Source organism: Micromys minutus (genome assembly GCF_963924665.1).
Source record: "Micromys minutus genome assembly, chromosome: 21".
NCBI lineage: Eukaryota > Metazoa > Chordata > Mammalia > Rodentia > Muridae > Micromys > Micromys minutus.
Window position 1 is genome coordinate 7204894 of NC_137956.1, and position 23655 is coordinate 7228548.

At 41.0% G+C, this 23655-nt stretch overlaps 1 protein-coding gene across 1 annotated transcript in view; it reads right to left on the minus strand.

The window, feature by feature from the left end:
- The window catches only part of UNC13C (unc-13 homolog C), a gene marked incomplete at both ends in the record, with an annotated part of 411981 nt that overhangs the window by 54376 nt on the left and 333950 nt on the right, over positions 1 to 23655 (minus strand). The window contains 4 exons of the mRNA XM_080934341.1: positions 2103 to 2252; positions 6520 to 6608; positions 16469 to 16546; positions 21928 to 22005. Coding sequence (XP_080790467.1) covers positions 2103 to 2252; positions 6520 to 6608; positions 16469 to 16546; positions 21928 to 22005 — 395 coding nt within the window. The remainder of the gene's footprint in view (positions 1 to 2102; positions 2253 to 6519; positions 6609 to 16468; positions 16547 to 21927; positions 22006 to 23655) is intronic.

Consider the following 23655-nt stretch of genomic DNA (forward strand, 5'->3'; position numbering starts at 1 on the left):
GCAGAGATTAGTGAGACTTCCTGAAATTAAAGCATCCAGAACATCAGTCCTACATCTGCTGTCTGGTTATAAGAAAGGAGGGCAGAGTTGAAGTAGATGCTGTGAATGTGTCAAAGAGGCTCTTCTTGTGGGATTTTGCTTGGTTTGATCTCTCTTTTTAATTCTTATTCCCTTTGCTAATTTGCCAACAATAAATGAGATGATGTATATAAAATTACCATAGGTAACATGGATTTTTCATCTGTATTCAAAGTTCTCATTTGTTTTTATTGTCCACTGCCAGCTCTGATTCTGAGTAAAGCTCACACCTCATCTGGAATTTGTCTGTAAGCACAACCATCTCTGATTTTTAAATTTAGGGGTTTTGAGATATTTTTATTGATAAAGAAAAAATGTTGATCACCCAATGGCTGAGCAGAATAAAGAACAGGGTGAGATTCTGCCAACCAGAGGAAGGACAGGGGTGAGAGAGGGAGGGAGATTCAAATCGGTGAGGATGGAGGGTTTGGAGCCATAAGGAAGGGGTCTGGAGAGAGATCATGGAAACACACCTGAAGCCCAAAGAGCCAGATCAACAGTGATAGGCAAGTATCATGGGTGGGGATGGAGGTGACCGGATGAGCACAGAAAGTAAAGGTAGATCATCTAATTGTTTAGCTACTGAGTGCAGCTTTAAATAAATCTCAGTTTCTCTGTGGGTTACTGGGGACTAACATGAGGCAAAGGTTAATTCACTGTTTACATTTTTATTAAGAATAATTCATTTACACAAACCCAGAGCCTGGCATCTGCTAGAAAATTTTAACTACCCTCCCCAACCCAGAAACCTTGAAACTGTGGCTCAGATTCCGGAACACCAAGATTTGAGAACTTTCATTTAGGGATGTTCAACTGGGATCCCAATTTATAAAAATCGTGTAGCTATTTGTGAAAGCAAATGATTCAGAACTGTGAATGTATTTGAAAATATTGTTGCCTCAAGTCTACAGCTAACTTACTAAATCAGAACCTTTGAGCAGAGCAACAGGAAGGAGACAACCAACAGACTGAGCAGAGCTTTGTTGTTGTTGTTGTTGTTGAAAACGCTCCATGCCTACCCACCCCCTGGACAGACTGTAACCTCAAAGGCACCGGGGGCTTGGGCTTTTTCTAATCTTTTCCAGTGTTTAGAGCTCGGTTGGACACAGGTGGGTGCCAATTATGTCAGGCTTTGCTGAGTTCACTGTATTCACACACGTGCTATTTTCTCCTTCTGTGGGTTTCTGAAGAGAAATCAGATATTCTGGGTTCAATTTGACCTTTATGCCCAAAGAATAGAAAACAATGTGTTATCTGAGGAGCAGGACATTTGAAGTGTTTCTCTGCTTTGGAACAGCACTCCCTGTGAGTGCCAACAGCAGTTTTCCCTCTCTCTTCTTGCTCGTACAAATACTATTCAAAGTGCACTGCTCTGGTGTGTGTGTGTGTGTGTGTGTGTGTGTGTGTGTGTGTAGGTGTATGTGCACATGTGTGAGTGCATGTGAAGATAAGATGACAACCTTAGATGTCATTCCTCAGAATCTACCCACTTTTGTTTTGGAGACCGACTCTCGCTGGCTTGAACTCATCAAGTATGCTACTCTGGCTGGCAGGTGTGTCCCAGGGATCCACCTGTCTCTGTATTCTCAGCACTTGGATCAAAAAGTGTGTACCATTATGCCCAGCTGCTGCTGCTGTTTTATTTTAAAGATTTATTTTATAATTAATTACATGTTTCTGCATTTGCCTATGTATGGGGTGTGTGCAAGTGAGTGTAAGTTCTTACAGAAACCAGAAGAGGATTCCAGAGCTAGAGTTATGAGTTGTCCAGTGCGAGTGCTGGGAACCAAACTCTGGTCCTCTGCGGTAGGGATATGCCCTCTCAACCCCCAGGTTATCACTCTTGGCCATTTTACATGGATGCTGGTCCCTGGCCCTCGTGCTTGTCTGACAAATTTTATTTACTGAGACATCATTTCCCCAGACATTTTAAAAAAGTCACCTTGTGCAGAGAAAACCAAAATCTCCCCCCAAAGAACTATCAGTCAACGATTAGGAATCATCAAAGTGGGCCGGCAACTCACGTCTTATCCAAGAAGTCCATGAGCGGCCTCAGCGCAATCTCCGCATCCATCGCCGCGCTGTTCTTATTGGCTGCGCTGTTTCCGTTTGCTCGCATCTGATTTAGCTCAGCACCCATCTGCTTTATGCACTCTTCAATGACAAGTTGGAAGCTGAAAAGGAAGAACATAAACTCTGGAGGAGAAGCCGACAGGTGGCCTGGGTCTGAAGTCTACTTCCTGTCGACGGAACCGTTTCCCTTCCGCGTTTGTTTGAGGGCTTAGTTGCGATGAACACATACTATGAGCCTCTGTATGCAAAGCAGAAAGCAGGGACGCTCTTCAGGTGGGTCGCTGCAACCGTGATGGCTGTTCAGTCAGCGACCATCTGTGGTGGTGACAGATGCTGTGCCTGAGTACATTTGGAGAAGTGACTGTGGGCATTGGAACCTGCCTTCTTTCCCCATTTTCTGTAACTCCACATCCTCTTCGCTTTCTCCAAGTCTTTCCAGCAACTCCTTTCCAGTATACCGACCATTACTGTGTAGGGTTCTCATAGTCATTAAAGACAAACCCAACGTTCCCATTAAAGTTAAATCTCAGGTCGTAAATATTTTTGTGTAAATGTGTTCATTCTGGTATTTGAGATACGATCATTACTATTCATGTGAAATTTAAACCAAACGCTGCTCTATCTGGGTACTATACGCTGTGATGCTCTGAACTAGTTCTCTGGTTCACGAGCCCCTCTATTGATAACTGCATCTGTTTCCAAATCCACATGTGTGGCCCTGGCATACATCCTGCATTTCAGACCACTTCATTCAACTTTCTGTGTAACCTGTCCACGTGCGAGTCTAGGTTCCTCATAGCCAGCATCTGAACAACCACAAACTTGCACCCGGTACCCTAAATCTGATGACTCACAAGCTCTAAAATGTTTGGTCAAACTGTCACCAGCCTTCACCCCCAATAGTGACTTTGTCTGTCTTGACAGTTCACCTATAATGGAGGCCGGGTCTTGCTGCCATGTCAGAAGTCCTCAAGAGCTTTCAAAGCTGGTTCTTGAAAACTCTGAAAACATTTCAAGGATGACAATGGACAACAGAGGATTATGGGTGGCTTTAGGGTGTCATTGCTTGCCACTCTTCGCTGGTCTTTGTGGCAGTTCAGGCATAATATCATCCCCGGGGCTCTCTAGGTACCTTCTGGGTCTGAGGTAACCCTGAAAATCTTATGGGCACTGTTAGGGTCTTTCTTCCTGGCATCTCTGTTGCCTGAGGTGAATTTCAGCTGTCACCTTTGTAGGTCCTTCCCTGAATCAGAAGGAAGTCACAGCCCCCTAGCCACTCTGGATCTTTTCCCTAATTATATTGCCCATTACTTGACACAGGATATGCACTCAGTTATTTACCGTCAGTAACTGAATTCTTACAGAGCAAGAACCGATGCACACACAATTCCACAAACTGCAAGGCCTGGCACGAAGTAGGTGGTTTAAGAAGAACCGGGATGATAATTTAAGATAGCGTGTTGTTTAGGCAAAGATGTGAGGCTATACCTTAAAGAAATGGACTGAACCAAAGTGAGTGAACAATGGGTGTGCAAGCAGAAATTTAAGGGGCACAAGATTTGAACCTTTTAACCATCTTTACCTCATCACTGACATGAAATCACTTGGTCTGTGGAGGAGGCAGGTAATATGGAAGCATGTCGGGAGCCTAAGGAAGGCGTCAGACTGGTTTGCCTTCATCCTGGCAGTGTCAAGAGGGCAACCTGACAGCTGAGGGTACTGAGGACAGTCCAAACTTTTGAATGACATGAGATGCTGGTGTCGGAGTGAGTTCTCCCCTTATGTATAAGGCTTCACCCTTAGCTCCTGAGAGGAGCAGGCTCACCTCGTTCTCCTGATTGACTTTGCAACACAATCATGCTGGTTGCTATGGACTTCACACCCACCTGTGTGTGACGTATCATAGCAACAGCACAGAGTAATTCTTACAAGGCAGGCTCGGTGGGTGGCCTGTTTATTTCAAGAACACAAGTGACCTTAACCAAACTCAACTCATTGTGATGTTTTAAAAATAATGAAAGATTGGGTACTAGGCATCTATGATTTTTTGGCATGTAGGCTAAAATATATGATATTCTGTGTCTGCATAAATCTTCTCTTGTTCTATTCATTTTTGTTTAAAAAGGACATTATTGATAAGCTCAACTAAAGTAGAACCAGTGACCAATGACAGAGGCCTTCTTGGGCACCCAAGGAACTGGACAATCCCCCCTCTCTTGAGAGTTCCTAGGAGACAACCTTGAATTATTTACACCTAATCCAGCAGCAATGCAGACCCACTAAGGAAAAAAAAAAAAAAAGATTTCATTCTGGCCAAAAGGAAGTCTCCAGCCCAGGTAGAGATCTAACATTCCGAAGACTTGGTGTAAAGGACTACTCTCCAGGGAGGTGAGACCAACCTCTAGGAAAGTGGGCTCATCTTAAGCCATGCCAAGCAGACAGGCAGAGTAATTGCCTGCGAGGGTTCCTTCCCACCATTTCCCCAGCACAGTCATATGGTGGGGTGCAGCAGGGTGGTGTGTCATGAGTCTACTTACTGACTCACACTAGAAGCACAACCTCTTCCTTCCTTCGCTCTGTCTCTGCTGTATTTCCAGCTTCCTCATGTTTCCTTGAACGCCCTCCTTCCAATCACAGGACTGACTGACTGACTGATTTTCATTCTTCCTTCTCTTCCTTCTCCTCTGCTCTTTCTTCCAGGCAGCTGCTGGGATGTACAGCTTGCCTTCCCTGGACTTTTTTCTTTTTAACTCTAAGAAAACTGTCCTCACACTTAAGCCTGTAAAAATACTACACTTCTATAGCCCTGATAGAACCAATCTTTCCTTCAAAACCAGTCTGTCTCAATATTTTGGAGCATCATTGGGATGATAAATCTTGCTAATATATTCAGTCTTTCCCTTAAACAAAATACAAATTCAAATTTTTCTCAAGAGGATTTAGACAGTTTGCAGAAATAGTTTCTGCTCTGTTTAGCTCTCTTACTTTCCTTGAAGTTATGAGCAGGTCTCACTTTATTAGACTCCGCTTTCCTTCCCCTAAAATTGCTAAATAATTCTTGCTGCTTTTGTAGCTGAAGGCAATTTCTTTTCCCCCTACTTTTGTTAGTTAACATTTTTCTTTGGTTAACACATTAATTCACAGCTAAAAGGGAGGTCAGCTCAATAGGGCTGAAACAAACAAAACTCCCATTACTGTCACCTCATGCCAGGCATTTGAACCCCACATCTCTGAAACAATTCCTGCCATTCAAGCCTAAGGTAGAGAGAGCCTCCGTCTTGCAGGCTCATGATGGTCACTAGCAACACGGCACAGAATCAAGCTACTAAGTTCAATGCAGAGCAGAGGGAGGGCAGGTGTCCTACATCCATACGGGGTGCTCCATGTCTGAACTGTGAAGTTAGGCTCCAGCAAGACTACACTACCCAGCTTAGAGGAACTGAGACCACACCTCTGACAATCATGAGGAATCTAGCTCTGGGGTGCTCCTGTGTTATCTGAGAAAACATGATGCTTCCAGTGTCCCTTTGGTTCTTCTCATTAAGTATGGCCTTGGTTATCATTAAATGTTTACAAATCATTTATCTTCTTAGAACCGAATAGAAGATGAGTTGAGTTCAGCAGGTAGCATCTGCCATAAAGATAATTTTATAGCCACATTGGGAAACAGAGCACATATTTAAATGATAAGCAAACATTTATTGAACTAATATTTCAAATGAATTTTATATTAAATCAACAAACATCTTCAAAGCGATATTAAATTTAAACCTGTTTTAATAATTGGTGATGAAATGATTTCTCTCTCATAATGGGGCAGAATAAAGTTCATATCAGGTCACCTCTCGATCTTTAGAAACTTATCAGAGCTGAGGCAAGTTGACTTAAAAAGATAAGCATAGTCTCTAAACTCTTGCTTGTGAGGTATTTGGGGTCATGAGCCCCAAGTTGTGCTGATGTAATCTGGTATGGAGCTGAATATTGCCCTTCTGAAACACAATCACAGTGGCATGCGAGGTTCAAACAAAACGGATGGTTTTCATGTGAGAGTTTGCTTCTTCCTTCCCCTCTCCATTCCCTCCAGAACTCTGCTCTCTAGTCCACACTGGTGTTGCAAATGGTCACAAGCTAAGATTTCTGCCTTTAGAGAAAAGCCTGAGCAGTAAACACCAAAGCATAGAGATGGCTGTTGCAAGTACTGCCAAAGTGAAGGATGTACAGACATCTTTCAGCAAGGCATCGCTCTTGGATCCAGGAGTCACAAAAGGTTTTTCAGAGAAGATTACACTTAGACCAGGTCTTGAAGCAAAGTGAGTGATCATTACAAACAAAACCTGATACAGTCAGACAACTAATTAGGCCACTTACCTTTCTCCATAAGTGATGCTGAGCGCATCCAGAACCCCGTTGAGTTTGATTTGAAGTTCTTTCAGAATAGTGCTAGCTTCAGGGTCTAGCTGCAGGGAGACCATAAACGTTACTTGGACAACATTCTTGGGAGTTTTAAGAAAGAAGCTCCTGTTTGCTCATCTGAGAAGCAATACAGAAACTCTAAACAATAAGACATACTTCTCTCTCTCTCTCTCTCTCTCTCTCTCTCTCTCTCTCTCTCTCTCTCTCTCTCTCTAAAATGCAAAAGTTTAGGAAACTGAGAAAACCATTAAGGATTCTCATAGGAGAGAATGTTGACTGATTCGTATGACGTGCTGAATGAGGCAAGAGCTGGAAGGCAAGGCTTTTCTTGTTTATAGTCAGGAAGCATGGCAAGATGACTCCCAGAACATGATCATTTCATGCTTTGCAAACCCAATACACTACTTGAAAATATGCTTTGATTCAAACTATATTTCAGTGTTTAATATAACAGGTATGTTAAAATAACATTCAATGAAAAATTTAACTTCCGAGAACAGGCTGAGTGTCTCAAATCTAAAATGCTGGGACCAGAAGTCTTTCAGATTTTAGTTCTTCTGATTTTGAAGTCTTTGCCTAGAGTTTGCTCACTTTGTGATTGTTATTTAATTCCTGACATCTGAGACAGTTCAAAATGTAAAACTTTTGGAGAACCAAGAGAACACTAAAGACACTTTCAAGTCTGGAGCATTTTGCATTTTAGACATCAGGATGATTGATGCCAAGCCCAGGTTGTCACTGGGAGGTGTCTGAGTACATTTTCCAACTGTGGATTTTTAGTAGTAGGACCAGCAGATCCCCTCAGCTCTTGGGTTTCTTTGGAGAACACTGGTCTGACTTTTTCTCTGGGTATTAGATGTAACTCAGGGTAAGGTACAAAGATTTGCACTTTACTTATTTTTTTTTAAGAATTCATTTTTTATTTTTGCAATGACAGTAAAAGACTAACATGGAATTTACCATCCTGAGAAGTTTACCCCATTGGTTGTGTTTTTAAAAATTAAAAGTACAGTTGAATTATAAACAAAACAAGACCTTCTAAGAGATGTATACCACCAAGCAGAGATAAATTCATGTAAAGGATAATGTGTCACAGTCTCTGAAATTGAAATGTCAATCTTCCTTCCTTTGAGCCTTCAGAAATTGAATTTCCTCTCATTAGTGTGTGTAATTCTTTGACAAATTGGTCCTCTAATGAAAAGAGGTTGGGATGTATCCAAGTTCTTGAAGTGAAACAAATAAATTCATAACGTATAAGTCAAAAACCTAGAAAACATATGAAATGAGTGTGAGATCTGCTACTGATGGAAGCTCATAGATTTTATCCAAAGAAGTGTCCCTGGAGTATACAAGAATGATCCCCGGAACAAGGTATTTTTCAAAACCAAGAAAGGGTTAGAAAGAATGGTGTGTTCGTGTGTGTGTGTGTGTGTGTGTGTGTGTGTGTGTGTGTGTGTGTGAATGTGCACATGTGTGAGAGGGTGTGAATACAGAAGATGTGTTTGATGTATATATTTTTTAAAAGTCTTACAATAAAAGATTGTTAGTAGGCAAACATTTATTTACATTCTTTACCATAGTCTCTGTCTGTCTGTCTGTCTGCCTGCCTGTCTCTCCTCTCCGTCCTCTCTCTTCCCTTCCCCTTCTCCCCTCCTGTCCTCACCTCTCCCTTTCCCTCCCCTCCCCTCTCCTTCCCTGTATTCTCCTTACTACTCCCTCTTCTCACCTTTCCCCCTTTCTCTTCCCCTCTCCTTTTCTTTGTTTCGGTGTTCTTTTTTTCTGAGACAGGGTCTCTTTAGATAGCTCTGGCTGTCCTAAAATTTGCCATATAGACCTGAACAGCCTTAAACTCACAGAGATCCTCCTGTCTCCACTTCCCAAGCTCTGGCATCAAAGCCATGCAACACCACATCTGGCTTAATGTTTTTTTCTTTAAAGTATAATTTCTCACTTCATTTCACAAACCTTCCTCAAGCATTCCTCACAAGAGGCAGGCAGCAGCTCTAGCATGTGTACCAACTGTGCGCTTTTAACTTGCTATGTATTCAACATTCTTTTATTGCCTGTTCTGTAGACTTTAGCTTTCTATGCAAGTCAATGTGTCTTTCCCAGAGTCCTGTAAGAGTTGCATGTACTAAATATATAAAAAGGTGATGGGAGATGTTCCACTTAACCAACAAGTCTCCCCACGGAAGTTATTCTGATGGCTAGTATGATTCTCCATAGATACATTTTCTGTTAATAATATACTTTTGCTTTTGAATTAAAATCTTTTATTCATTAGCAACGACATATTCTGACTTGTCAAGTTACTCTTGATTTCAAATACCTGACTACTTGCTGACTGTGTCAAATTAAACTCTGACACTGACTCAGAATTCAGCTACCATACCATCTCTGCATGTATTTTCTGCTTCTTTTTCTAACACCCATTCTCTCTGTGTGGATCTAATCCAAATGTATGTTCTTTGACCCTCTCAAAAGCATTGGCGGTTTAACTGACATGAAGGTCTTGCTGCAGTTACAACCTGAAGGCTGCAGAGGGACATTTAAATGCTTCTGGTATCTCATTAAAGTCGCCTGTAAAATATATGCTATGGAAGAACTCCAGGTCTTTCCTGTGCGAATTACTTCCTCAGAGTTAATTACCAGTCCTCTCCTTTCTTTCCCACAGCCTTTAGGGTGACATGCTTTGTGCTCGGAGCCCTGCCTCAGTGTGACAGTGTGTTCACTGCCCATCCATAGAACTACAGCTGAGGCAGGAAGGCCATGTGGTCTGCCTATCATATCCCTAGAAAACGAGGCCAAGATTTACTTTTTAAAATTAAAACCCTTAACGCTTTTTGCATCAAATCCTTTAACATATCTACATGAATCCATTCATTAGTCTTGCATTAGATCTTTTGACATTTTTATTTAAATCTTTTACTGTGCAAGGTCTATCACCATTTCTATGAAAACTGAAGCATCATGCAGACCTGGAGGGTAATCACCATATCCGGGCTAGCTTTAGCCATCTGAGTAGCCATTTGTTCCCACCCCTGTGTCAGAACTAACATTTGGTTACTAAAAGATAAGAGCCTTTGGGAATCTAATAACTTAGCAGACCACTGGTTTTCACCAACCAGAAAGCTAAGAATGCCATAACCTTCAGCCTATAGAAAACCTTCTTCCATCTCGCTGTAACTGTCTCTCTGATGGACCCACCAATGCATTTTAAACTTGTCTTGATTTAGGACCTTCTTTAGTCTGTAAAACTACAAAAGTTCATGAAACTACTTCCAGGTTAAAACATGGAGTAAATTTTTGTCATTGCTACTTCATAACTGTAATTTTGCTACTGTTATGACTTATAATTTAATATCTGATATGAAGGATATCTGATATGTGACCCTTATGAAAGGGTCATGACACACAGGTTGAGAACCACTAGTTTAAGATGAAAGCTGTGGGGTTTTTTTTGTTTTGTTTTTTTGTTGTTGTTACATAGACTAATCAATAAACACAACATAGATGACAAGAAGCTAAGAGTTTTACAGCTGGTTACACTGGTTTATGGTGTGTCAGGGCAGCTATAAACAACCAGGAGTGAATTGCTGTGGAAGATTATTAAATAGAGCTTGTGTCTACACCTCCTTGCTGTGGCATGCATATCTCTTAAGAGAGATGTTAGTATAAAGAGGCCTGACAGTATGTGGGCCACCCTGCAGACTGTCAGAAACTCTGGGGAGCAAGGTTAACAAGCAGCCCCCACCCAGGTCCTGCATCTCATTCTGACATGGGCTGCCTGCTCGGCTCAGAACCTTCCCACCTCCTTGCTATCTTCCTTTTTCAAGTTTAGCCATTAAGCCTGACTATGTGTGGGAGTTGCTTTGGACTCTACTGTATTTGTTAACTCACAGCAATCAGATTGCTCTTCTAGCTCATTGTTCTCTTAATTTCCCATTAAATCCAATTGAAAACCCTGATCCCAGAGATGGCTGAAAGGAAATAGAAACCAGCCAGCATCTGCAAATAAAAGGCTAGGATGTCTGACATTCACGTCTTGCTGGTTGGTGCTATGAAACAAAAAGATAACTGGTTGCATTTTCTGACTTCAGTCCCATGCCACCTCACCTTTGGGTTATAGCCATGAAATGAGATGCTAGAATTCTGAGTTTACTGTGGGATAAGGTACAGCACTTGAATTTGCCTCTGAATGGCACTTTCAAAATTAGAGAGTGATCTTCCCTCAGAACGCTTGTCGCTTTTATTACTCTGACTTCCTGAATAAACTCAGCATTTTTAAAGTCGGGTTATCTCAGCCCTTGCTATATTCCTGATGCCTAGTGTGATTTACAATGCTCTGAACTATGTCACAGATTGAGCAAGTCCAAGGTGAAGAGATGGAAAGAGATGCTTAAAGTGGTCCAGGTAGCATAGATGCCTAGCTTCTGAGTGTGTGGTTCTCAACATTCTTAATGCTGTGACCCTTTAACAGAGTTTCTCGTTGTGGTGACACCCAACTACAAAATTGCTTTGTTGCTACCGAATAATTGTAATTATGCAACTGTTATCAATCATAATGTAAATATCTACTATACAGAATATCCGATATAAGACCCCCAGAGGGTCATGACCTATAGGTTGAGAACTGCTGTTCTAGGTGCTGAAAGGTAGCCTGGCTCTTAATCACTGTTTCATGAATGCTTGTTCTTTGCAAACTACTCGAGGCCAAAAGACAATGAAAAATGCTTTTATTTTCTACCCCAGTTCCTGCCCTCCTACAGGTACAATAACTCTAAGTAGGCACAATGGATAATTAAACTTTTTAATTTACAAATACTTGAAATTGCTTTGGGAGATAATTTTAGAACAGAAAGTAAGTTATAATTAATTGAGTTGTCTGTTTTATTATTGAGCTGCCTAGTATATGTTTGATAATTCAATTTATTCTACAATTTATTTTGTAGTTACTGAAAAATAATAAAAAAAAGATATTGATCCTCATTAATTTATTACTAAATGACATTTTCACTTATAATAAGAAACCAAGATCAATCATATCATCTGGAAATTTAAATATATGCTTATCATCTTTAAAATTACAAATTAAAAAAATATAAATACTACCAAGCAAAACAATGAACAAAACATAAAGAAAAGTCTATGTAACATTTTTAAGAAATGATAAAGTTTTGCATATGACTGCAAAATAACTAGCTATATTTTAGGACCATCGTATGAACAACAAGAACTTGAATACACTATTGTGTATTGTCCCAAATTCTACCTAATCATGTCAAGTCAGAATTCAGAGAACAAAAAGTTTGATGGTTGAGGGTGGTCCAGAGATAATATAAAGGTGTTATGACTTGTTATCTTTTCTTTATAACAAGAGATTCAACTTAAGTTTATGTTTTTGAGTGTTTGTATGCATGTATGTGTGTTCACCATGTATGTGCCTGGTACCTATGAAAGCCAGAGAGAGTATTGGATCCCCTGGAACTAGAGTTCTATAGGCAGTTGTGAACCAGCATGTGGGTGCTGGAGACTGAAGCCGGATCTTCTGGAAGAGCAGCCAGTGTTCTTCATGGTGGAGACATCTCTCCAGTCCCTGAGCTGATTTTAATCCCACAGTTTCTAGTCTACAAAGACAAAGCAGTGGTACTGAGCCCCAAGGCCAGCGGTGTCTCTATCACCACCTGGGAATTTGTTTTCTACTGGAATCACACAGCACTGCCCGTTACCTGATGATCCAAATCCTCTGGGCCTGGAGTTCAGCAGCACGCCTTCTTAATCTTGCCCCAATGCCAGGGTGCATGCTGAAGTTCAGTGACTACTGATATGGAAACCTCCCGTCCAACGAGTGAGCCTCGCCCCAGGTTCCCTGCTTCCCTCTCTGACCTGGAGCTGCTCTCTAAGTCTGTGTGGTGAATGTGTTTGGGGAGGCACTTCAGTGAACTGCATGTCACAAGCTGGTGCAGCCAAATGCTAGCTCAGCACTAAAAGATTAGAATAGTACAGACACACACGATTGAAACACCAGAATGAAGCTGCTCACTGAAAGAGAGAGTGAGGTGTGCTACCGATTCTTTGGCTCTATCCTGTCTAAACACAAAACTTACTCCTCCGGTCGAATCCCTGCTGTGACTTGACTCAGAAAACTCAGTTCTACTTGAGACATGCCAATAGCAATCATGTTACCATGGCACCAACTGGGTCTGATTTGTAGAAAGCAGGATGGAAATGCAGCTTAACAGCAACTTTCTTTTCCTGTAAATGTTTCAATAAGAAATAACTTCTAGAGTTTGGAGTACTGTCAGAGGTGCCACATTTCAAATAGTTGTGCCACAATGCAGATCCTCTGCTCACATGACAAGTCAGAACTCTCTTAAATCAACTTATATAACATTTGTGGCATATCCAAACCAATGTATCATGACTTCCTGCAAAGAAATTAAATTTTTGATAATTTAATTTTCTTTCTCATATACTTAGGCAAATTAAATTGCTAATCAAAAGATTTATAAGTGACTTCCAAGAGCTGCAACAATATGCTCATGGTGGGAAGTTAATACAAAAAAGTTGCAATGGGCACATAAGGAGTTATATTCAAGAAACAAACCAGTATAGACTACAACGTTTTTGTTTTGGGTTATTCCATCCATTACAGAATAACTGGACAATCACTCTCCAGTGAATGGCACTGCCATGATACTTTTACTGTTATTGTGGTACATAAGGGCACCACATGACACAGTATAGTGATGGTGGGGTCACCCCAAAGTCAGACTATAATATAGGCTGTGTATTCTCTATCAGTCAACACAGTGGTTCCCTCGGGCTAATTGGCAATGCTTCCATCTGTATCCATCCATGCAGAAGATGAATGTTTCACCAACAGAGAGCACAAAATTAAAGTGCAGGTGTGCCACACTTCTGTATCCAAGGAAAAGAGGCTGTTCCGTGAGGAAAGAGCTGTCCCGGCAGTCAAAGCAGCACCATGCAGTCATGCTTGCAAGCGGCTAGCTGCGGCCAGCTGCGGCCAGCTGCGGCCAGCTGCAGATAGTGCTAGAGGCAAGCAGCCCGTGGGAGAGAGCCCAGCTCACAAACATAGCACTTAAGACTACTCTGAGCAAATGGACAAACAGCCATTTGCTAATTTGATTTTTTCAGAGAGAAGCACACACCCCAGCATAGAGGGGTCAATATAACAAACTCCTGAGACAGGAGAACTGGCCTGGGAGAGAGAGCGCACCCCTGGTATGAGTTAAGATTCCCTATATAGCTGAATGGGGAGAAGAAATTGTCAACCAACATTAGTTTTCTTGGAAGAACTTATTTATGATTTGAAAGAAAAAAGATATATGTGTGTATGTATGCTGCATGTGTATGATGTATGTACATATGTGTGTGCTTATGTGTGCATACGTGCTTATTCATATATGTGGAGGCCAGAATGGTAGTGGGTATCCTATTCTATTACTCTTTGCTTTATTCAATTGATTCAGGGTCTCTTCCAAAACCTGGAGTTTGGCTGGTGGTCAGCAAATTACAGAGATCCTCCTGCCTCTGCCTCTTACAGCATTGGTGTTACTGGCATGTACTAGTGAGTGTGGTCATGCCTGCATATTTGCATATATTCTAGGAAATTGAATTTAGGTCCTCAGGCTTGCATAGTCAATGGTCATATCCTCTGAGCATCTCTTTAGCATCATCTGGTAAAGCTTGCAAAGGCTGTTGAATATGCCTATATCAGGTGCTGTATATATGTCTTATAGTGAAAGGTGACTCCTGGTCATACTGTATAATTATTTTACCTCATTTTCTTCTTCCCCTGGATTATTCTGGGAGTGGTGGATGACTCACTACGTGGCCACGGACAACAGCTAATGCCTCATCTTCCTGCTTCCATTTATCCAGTTCTAGGATATCAGTCATATGCTACCATGGCCATAAAATACTTTATGATTTCTCTAAAAAACCCAAGTGAAGGTACTTGTTTAGATTACTGTCTCTCACAGATGATCCTAGTGGAAAGAATCTGTGGATCATTTTCATAACGTGGATCATGAAGGAAACCAAACACAGCCACCCACAACTCTCACATAATTGTATATTAATTAGGTACAATTGGCCTGGAAAGCTGTGTTACACTTGGCCTTGGGTTTGGGTCTTGTTTTATTTCCAGGACTCACATGACTCTATACCAGTTTTGATTGGTTCAGCTTAAAGCTTTTCCTTATCATTGGAAGCCAGACTAAAAAGGCAGAGAAAACTACACAGAAGGAGGGACAGAAGAGCACTGAATAGGGACGAGGGATCAAAGACACTTAAAGGTAGAAAGCGAGAGGCACTAGAGCTGCTATGACTCATCTGACAGATTAGATGGTTGGAAACCTGGCCTCTGTTTTATCTTGCTCACTCATCAACTGCATTTTTCATGTGTGTTGTGGATAAGGAGCTCAATAAACGGGCATAGCTTCCGTTACGAAGGAAGAATTTGTGTATAAACACAGTTTACAATGAGAACCCGAACCTTTCGAATTGGGAGTTTCTCCATGAGAATCGATGTTTGCCTGGTAAACAAGTCTCCCTGTTGGGTGCTTAGCAAGTGGGCAGCTTGGTCCGTGTAGCTTCCTCTAACCATGGGCCCCACATGGGCCTTTAGTCTGTTCTGCCTTGTCTGCTTAGTACTCATCTCAGCAAATACGGTCTGCATCAGAGTCCGGACATGGAATGGTAGAGAAATAGTTGGAGTAGGGAGAAGGGAAAATTTCTAGAAATAGGTCATTTAACATATAATTTCATTCTGACGTGACTCCTGGTGTTTCAATTTCACTGAATTTTGGACTGAGATTTCACACAATAAGTGATTTCTTTACTAAAAATATTAAATACACTTAAATGGATACCATGAGGACATCAGGACAATTTAGAAAGGGACTCTCATGGGTTGGTCTCTAACTTCTTGTGTGTGTTTGTCTGCATGTAGTGCCTGAGAATGCCAGAAGAGGGCAGCAGATTCCCCTGGAACTGAGTTACAGATGGTAGCGAGCTGGCAGATGGTACTGGGGACCAAACCTGGGTCCTCTGGAAGAGCAGTCAGTGCCTTTAACTGCTGAGCCATCTCTCTGGCTCCAGGGGTTTGTTTTATTCTTGTTGCTGTTAGTGGCAAGTGGGTGAGATGGGGAAGAACAGCAGCTCCTTTAACATTATCCCCGTTCCTCAGTTCCTCCACCCCCACTCACATCAGTCTATAAGGAAAGACAAGCCCTTGGCAAGCAGGAAGAGGCAGGTGTGAGCTGATTAACATTTTGCTCTTTGCCTGATCCCAAGAAGCAAATGAGAGAGCACTCGCGGGTCACGCAATGGTCTTCAAATGGAGGGTAAAAAGGACAGCCAGGGGAATTAGGTAATGCTCGCCATGACAAACCTCATAGGAGAATCTCTCTCCTTCCTTCTTCTGTTCACGGAGTTGCAAGGCACAGATGTTGGATAGAGACACGACACATTACGGACACAACACATGGAACATTTGACGCAGCTTTCACAGTGTAAAAAATTAAACACTGACAGCACTATTGCCACAAACATGGATTCAGAAACAAACATCAACCTCAAGATGACAGTTTAAAATGTAATCTTTGCCATACTACTGATCACAAGCTTCTAAGCATACATTTTAATTGTACAAGTCGACTGGCTCTCTTCCTGCCCCTGAATTTATCTCCATTTGCTAAAATGCTGTCATAGTGACTGTCGTAATTGTTAATGGGATTTTAGAGATTAAAACAAACAAATGCTTCCTGCTCATTGGTTAAATTTTTTTTCCCAAAAAGACAGACACTTTCCATAGCAAAGAAAAATGCTACTAACATCTACCCAGAGTCCTTTGCTGAAGACAAGAGCAGACACATACCTCTTTCCCACCCATGGATTCAAACATTCTTTCCAGCTGGACCCGCAGTTGTTGGATGTTGTTCATCAATATGCAAGGCTTATGGAAAGAGAAAGAGAGAAATATGATGAGCATCCTTCACAGGTCACTTCTAGAGTAAGCTTAACCTGTCACTTGTGGCCCGTGACACACATCAAACATAGTCATTCTGCTTCTTCCAGTGGCAGCTTTTAACCCCTGGGACTGGAAAGGAGACAGATGATCATTTTGGGGAATATAATTTAACAACCATTTCATGCAATAATGCATGGAGGCTGGCTACCAGCACCCCCTTTCTTCTTCTTGTGGTAGTTTGAACATCAGAATTAGCCACCTTTGATTTATGTCTTTGTTTGGTACGATGACCGAGACCGACGCAGATACACCAAATACTCTGAAGTTGGGGACCTCTGTGACTGAGGCTGGAAGAAGTTGAGGAGGAGGAGGGCAACCCCATAGGAAGACCAGCAGCCCCAATAAACCTAGACCCCTGAGATCTTGCAGGCACTGAGCCACCCACCAGGCAGCATACACTAGCTGGTCTGATGTCCTCTCCCCTGCCCCCCAGCCTCCCAACACAGACACAGCAGAGGAGGGCCTGGTCTGGCCTCAGTGAGAGAAGATGCATCTAACCTTTGAGAGGCCCCAGAGAGTGGGGAGGCCTGGTAGGGTGTGGGAGTGTGGGGACATCTTGGAAACAGGGAGGAGGAATGGGATGAGGAACTGTCAGAGCACAGAACAGGAGGAGGATAACAACTGGACTGTAAAACATCGATTAAAGGTAAAAACACAACAATGTTTCATATGTTCCAGGCCAGTCTCAGACGACTGAGGATGACCTTGAACTTCTGATTCTCCTACCTCTACTTCCAGAGTTCTGATATGGCAGATGTGCACCACCAGGCCTGGTTTCTGCAGTGCTGGGGATTGAACCCAGGACTTCAGAGATGCTTTGCTGTACCCCACCACCCCATCCCACTCAATGCTGTAAATGTTTTATTTTGAGAAAATAAACTAATTTCAATTCTTTGGTAATTGTGCTTCTTTAAAACCAAAAGAGCATCTGCATTTTTGTTTCTTTGTAACCCCAAGAAAACTTGGGGTTAAAATAATAAAAAATTTAAAATAACTTTAATGGAGTCTGTCACTAAAACCAGGCAGGTATTGACTCTCTTCCCTTTGTTATCTGGCTCCAGACCAAGTGTGGTTCTCTTCTTGCTTTCCTCTTTGTTTATCTGGGTCCTTCCTCATCATTTAGATTAGAATTTTCCTTCCTGGGTTTCAAATTTTCTATCACCTACTTTGCCTTTGTTTTATAAAGACTTGATATTGAGTTTTTATTTTTCCTGTTGTTTGTTTTGATTTTTATGGTCACTGGCTAAATGTAAATGCCATGCACGCTGCTGAGGCATTGGGTTAGACCGCAGCACCGGGCTGGCACAGGATGTGTACTTAGGCATTTGAGTTGTTTTCTAGAGAGGTAGAAAAGGGCAACAGTGATATAAAACTTTCTGACAAGACTAGATGTGAATTTGGAATTAATTTCTAATCAGAAATAGATTTTGGCATAGTTTTGAAAATCACTGACAGCTGCTCCACATTGATTCTGAAGAGTTACTGGCTCAGGGGTTGAGATGACAGAGGCAGGAAATGGACACATCTTCCAAGTGACTGGGAAGGGAGCCAGTAATAAATCAGAAGGTCAGACAAAGGACTCATGGGGCATCAAAGAGGCATTAGCTCTCATCAGTAGAAAGATTTTATTATTACCTTCACCACACCACAGACCTTCCAGAGACTTCATACTGGACCCTTAAGGTGACCACAACCTAAGTTTGATTCATGGAAACAATTTCACACTTGTGTCCCTGGATCCTGGCTACTGAAATATTTTATTTTAGTTTTTTAAACGCAGATAACTAAGAGTTATGCTCCAAAGTTTTTGATTGCTACACTGGGATGCTCCAGACAGTTTTTATGCCCTCCACTCCCCAAAATCACCATTAGCACTCCTTGATCCTGGTATACTCTATTTAATTTATTTGATGTTGAGTAGCATTTAAGCCTATTCTTCTCATCACACAGAGAAGGACTAAAATACCAATTCTTTATATAAAAGTCATACACCAACCCAAAATGATCATTTCTGATTTTCAGGAATGCCAGGGAGAGTAAAATGGACATAAAGAGTCGGGTTCAATTGGGACAATGACAGTGTCTACTCACCACATGGACAGAGTACAAAGAAGAGAGAGATAATGCTGAATTTTCTAGATAAATATAAATTGGACTTTTCAAAATAAGTATAAAGCTCTTTTCCTTGACTAAAGCTTTCCTGACTTTGAAATGCTCCAAGTCCACTGTTGTTACATTGACTTATTAAATTATTAATAAGAACTAGATTAGGACTCAATTATATCTCAAATCTAAGCCAAAAAAGTAGCTTGATTCTAGCAATTCTGTAGTCTGTGAATACTAATAAATACATCAATGTTTTAATAAATCTATCCAGGCATGGCACATGCCTTGTATCCCAGAACTGGGAGGCTGAGGCAGGAGGACTCAAGGTTCAAGGCTATGTAGCAAGACTATGCATTAAAATTTTTGAAAAAAAATTCCCAGTAAAAGAAACATTATCCTAACCTAATTCTGATGCTTACTGAGGAGTTTATGGAGATGAAAAAGTGTGTTTGGGCACAGCTGTTACCCAGCATGTGTACATTTTGAGTTTCTTTTATAAACACATCATATACATTTTATTTTATCTTAACTGAGAACAGTCAAAAACCTAAAATACAATGTATACTAAAGTTTTATTCAAATTAGGGACAGACATTCCTATATGGCTAAAGTGTTTTGAGTTTAAAGATGTTTAAAGAAAAATTGATTTAGAAAAGGATGTTTTGGCTTGTTTGGAATAGAGACAAAAGGTATAATATAGTTTGACCCGCTTCTAATTTAAATTGTCACAGTAAGGAGGATCCAGATAGTGTGCAACAATAAACCTAGCATTCAGGGGATAAAGGTAGATGAATCAGAACTTCAAAGTCACGGGACCTGTCTTAAAAACAGCAAGGAGTTGGCATGTCACACTACAAAAATTATTCTCAAGAGAACATTTTGTTTAACTATAGACTTTAATTCTGACACATTAAATGTTATAGTCATGTCTTTTTGAAATTTTTATTTACTTTATGTGTGTATGCATATGTGTGTATGTGTGTGTATGTATGTGTATGTATATGTGTATTTGTGTATGTGTGTGTATGTGTATATATATGTGTGTGTGTATTTGAGTGTATGTGTGTGTGTATATGTGTGTGTATGTGTGTGTATGTATGTGTGTGTGTTTATCATGGTATGCATGTAGAATGGAGCTGTTCTTTCTTTCTAACATTGCTTCTAGTCATGGGACCCAGGACATCAGGCTTCTATGACAAGTGACTTCACCCACTGAGCCATCTTACAAACCATCATTGATATACCTGAAATGTCTCTTTAAATGTTTCTTATTTCATTTGCAGATGAGTAGAACAGAGGATAAGTTTCAGTTTCAATGAGCTTTCATTCTTTATTTTTTGAGACAGAGTTTCACTATGTAGCTCTGGTTGTCTGTAATTCTCTGTGTAGACCGGGTTTGCCTTGAACTCACAGAGATCCACCTGCCTCTGTCTCCTGAGTTCTGGAATTAAAGGTATGTGCCACTACGTTGACTTATGACTTATGGTTTGATTCTTAAAGGAAATTTGTAATAACTTCTGTTTGTGACCACTTGAGGCAAAGCTATGAATTCAATCAACACAACTTAATGAAATTAAAATGATTTTAAATTTAAACAATAGACTCCAAAGGTAACCAGGAGACTACTTGCTAGGATGAAGCCAACAAAAGATATAGGTGCTAATGGGTACAGTAATTGGGCATAGCTCGACCTTTCTCTGTGTGCATTTTGATTTTCCTTATAAACATATCATATGCATTCATGTAAACCTAAAATATGATGAATAATTAAGTTTGATTCAAACTAGAGACATTCCTATATGGCTAAAGTATACACTAAGGTACACATGCTGAGGTATACTCTTTACATGGACTTTTAATTAATTATAAAATTCCATTTTGTGGGGCTGGAGAGGTAGTTCAGTGGTTAGGAACATGTATTACTCTTGCAAAGACCTGAATTAAATTCCTACATTAGGTGACTCAGAACTGCCTGTGATTTCAGCTGCAGGGGAATCCAATACCCTGTTTTGGCCTTGCCTCCATAGGTACCACATTCACATGTATAAACTCTTACACACCACACACACACACACACACACACACACACACACACACACACACACACACACACACTGAAAAAATGTTTTTTGAAAGATCAACTCCTATACGAAAATAATACAATATATATTGATTTACAATTATCAGGGCAGGGGGAGAGAGGTTTCATATGATTCAGAATTCAGAATGTTAATGTGTGATGACGTAGAAGGCTGCCCAGCATTTAAGGAGCTAACAGAAATCAGTTATTTCTCAGCTAGCTCCCCAGTACATATCTTGCCATCTTAACAAAAATGGAGCATTTGCCGAAACTACAAGACACTCCTGTGATCTACAGACTAACACTGGAAGCATGCATCATCTTTTAACCTTTAAATGAAAATATATGCTTCCAACAAGCAAACAGTCTCCCTTTTAGAGGGCTGGAGTCAAAGGTGGCTGGAAATTGGTGCTGAGATTGTCTGAAAGTTATCATCAAATCGCTGGGCAGCATATTAATGGAAGGGAAAGAGGCATCTACTGGAATCTTGCAGAACCATCAGGATGGGCTCATCTTAATGAGCTGTCAGCCAGGGTGAGCTGGGTCACTGCTGCTCTGTCCATGATTCTCCTTCAGCCTTGCCAACGAGTGCAGGCTGGTTTTCATGCTCATCTTTCATCTTTGCAAGGAGGAGGGAAGGGTTGCTCTTAATCCTGTGGGTGTCTCACTGTTACCCTTAAAAAAATAATTCCCACCGTGTTGGCCATACCGTTGTCTTAATCCTTTTACACCACGGACCCACTGATTATATAATTGCAAACAACTTTGGTTCATGTTGATTTTTTTATTCCTTTTTGCTGAGTAGTTGCAAGGCTGCTTTGGATTTTATAAGTATTTCCCGGACTTTCCAATCATGGAGATCTGGGTAATTCGAGGAGGAAGCATCACTGTCCTATATATTTACCCTCCTTCTCAGTGATCTGAAAACCGACTATACTTATTTGACGGTAGGTGAGACCAGCACCTTATCTCCGGAGTTCTTAGCTCCGATGCTCTATGAGTTTGTGCATTTTTAACGGTTCATCATCTCATTTCTCTCAACTCAGAAAACCATAATTCACACATGTTTCTATTTTGGGACACTCAATAGTGGGGGTGGGGTGGGAATGGCTCTACTTACCACTGTCTCCTTATCACAGTAGGAACTGAAGTCACTTGATATGATCGCAGCGTATTGGACCAGAACCTTATTAATGGTCTGAGAAAGAAAACATCATACGATGCATGTCAGCCAAGAAGGTTAAGTACGTCATCTTACAGAAACACCATCCAGGCGAAGTCAGGCAAACACAACTCTCTTTTAGATAAAGAGTCTTAGGCAGGCTCAATCTACACCCATGTCCAAAGAGGAATCACAAACCACTACATGCATATGACAGTTTGTCAGAGTTCTGAAGAGCATTTCAAATACACCTCAGAGATCCATCGTCTATTAGAACAACATCCACACTATCATATGTTCTTTACTGTAACTTCACCAGGAAGAGACACAGGCTGTCCTGTGCCAATCTCTTCATAGCTTAGAGACCTAATATCTCATGATACCCGACACTTGCCCACCTTCCCCACTGATACTGCAGGCTTGGCTTTCTCCTTCGTCTTCCTTTTGCCATCTCACCTCTACCACATAAGGTTATCTCAACTTTTCCCATCATTTCTCAGTGCCTCATGTTTAAGAGGTTAAACATTCTTATGACACCACTCCAAAACAATTCTCTTTAGAAATAAGGACTTACATCGTACACTAGAACAAACCACTGTTAACATATGAAACCCTGGCTCTCATCTACCCCACGTTCCTCAATACATTTGCCCAGTTACTGTTGTTCACTAATGAATTATTTATTTACTGTTATTTAATAGCACATCAACTGCTAAAAAGATGTTGCCTGTTCACTTCTCTTTTGTACCAAAATTTGATATTTTCTTCCTTCTTCTGAAACTTCTTGTGAGCCCTTACATGACCTCTGCTTCTAATAATTATGGAGAAGAGAGAAAAATGTACCAACTGTGTTGATTAAGCAGATTGTAATTGCGTAAAGAAACACTGAGGAGTTTGCATTCTTCAGCTATTACAATCACATAGAGGGAACGTGTCAACTGTGAATGCCATCTTCTTAGAAAAGATAAACCAACAATAATGATTGAATTATGTTATTTATTTATAGAAAAATCAAAGAGCCAAACCATCTTCTTTTAAAATACATTTCTTTGAGCTGGAGAGATGACTCAGAAGGGTTGAGCATGCATTGGTCTACAGGACCCAAGTTCCATTCTGAACACACGTAGCAGGTTACTTCCAAACACCTAGTTCTCAGGGATCTGATGCCCCCTTCTGGTGTCTGCAAGAACCTGCACTCACATTTATATATACTGATACCAAGACCCAGATACACATACACATTAAAAAAAACCCTTCCCTGAGTGGGTCACGAGTCACTGAGAGAGATATTCCCTAGAGTTAACTAAGCTAAGGAAGGAATATTTAGCCCACAGACTGAATCCAGCAAATTTGACTATAAACTTGTTTTATTGGCTTTTACATTCACAATAAGAAGCTAGAATTACGAATCGTGTGTTGACAGGAGATTGATGCTTTCTAAAAGCGCATGGTGCTAAGATAATGAGAGTCAGTTTAAATAGAAATTTGGCCTAAAAAACCCAGAAGATCTCATTAAGCAGTAGATCAATAAATCCATGGAAACAGACGGCTGCTTAGGCAGAAGTATCTTCTCAGTGAAGCTGTTTGTAGCTCCCTTTAGATGTCATACGGAGTGACTGTGGGATTTCCTGGGGGTGTTCGCGCATCTGTGCCTGTGAGCACAACTCCCAAAGCAGAGTTTCTTAA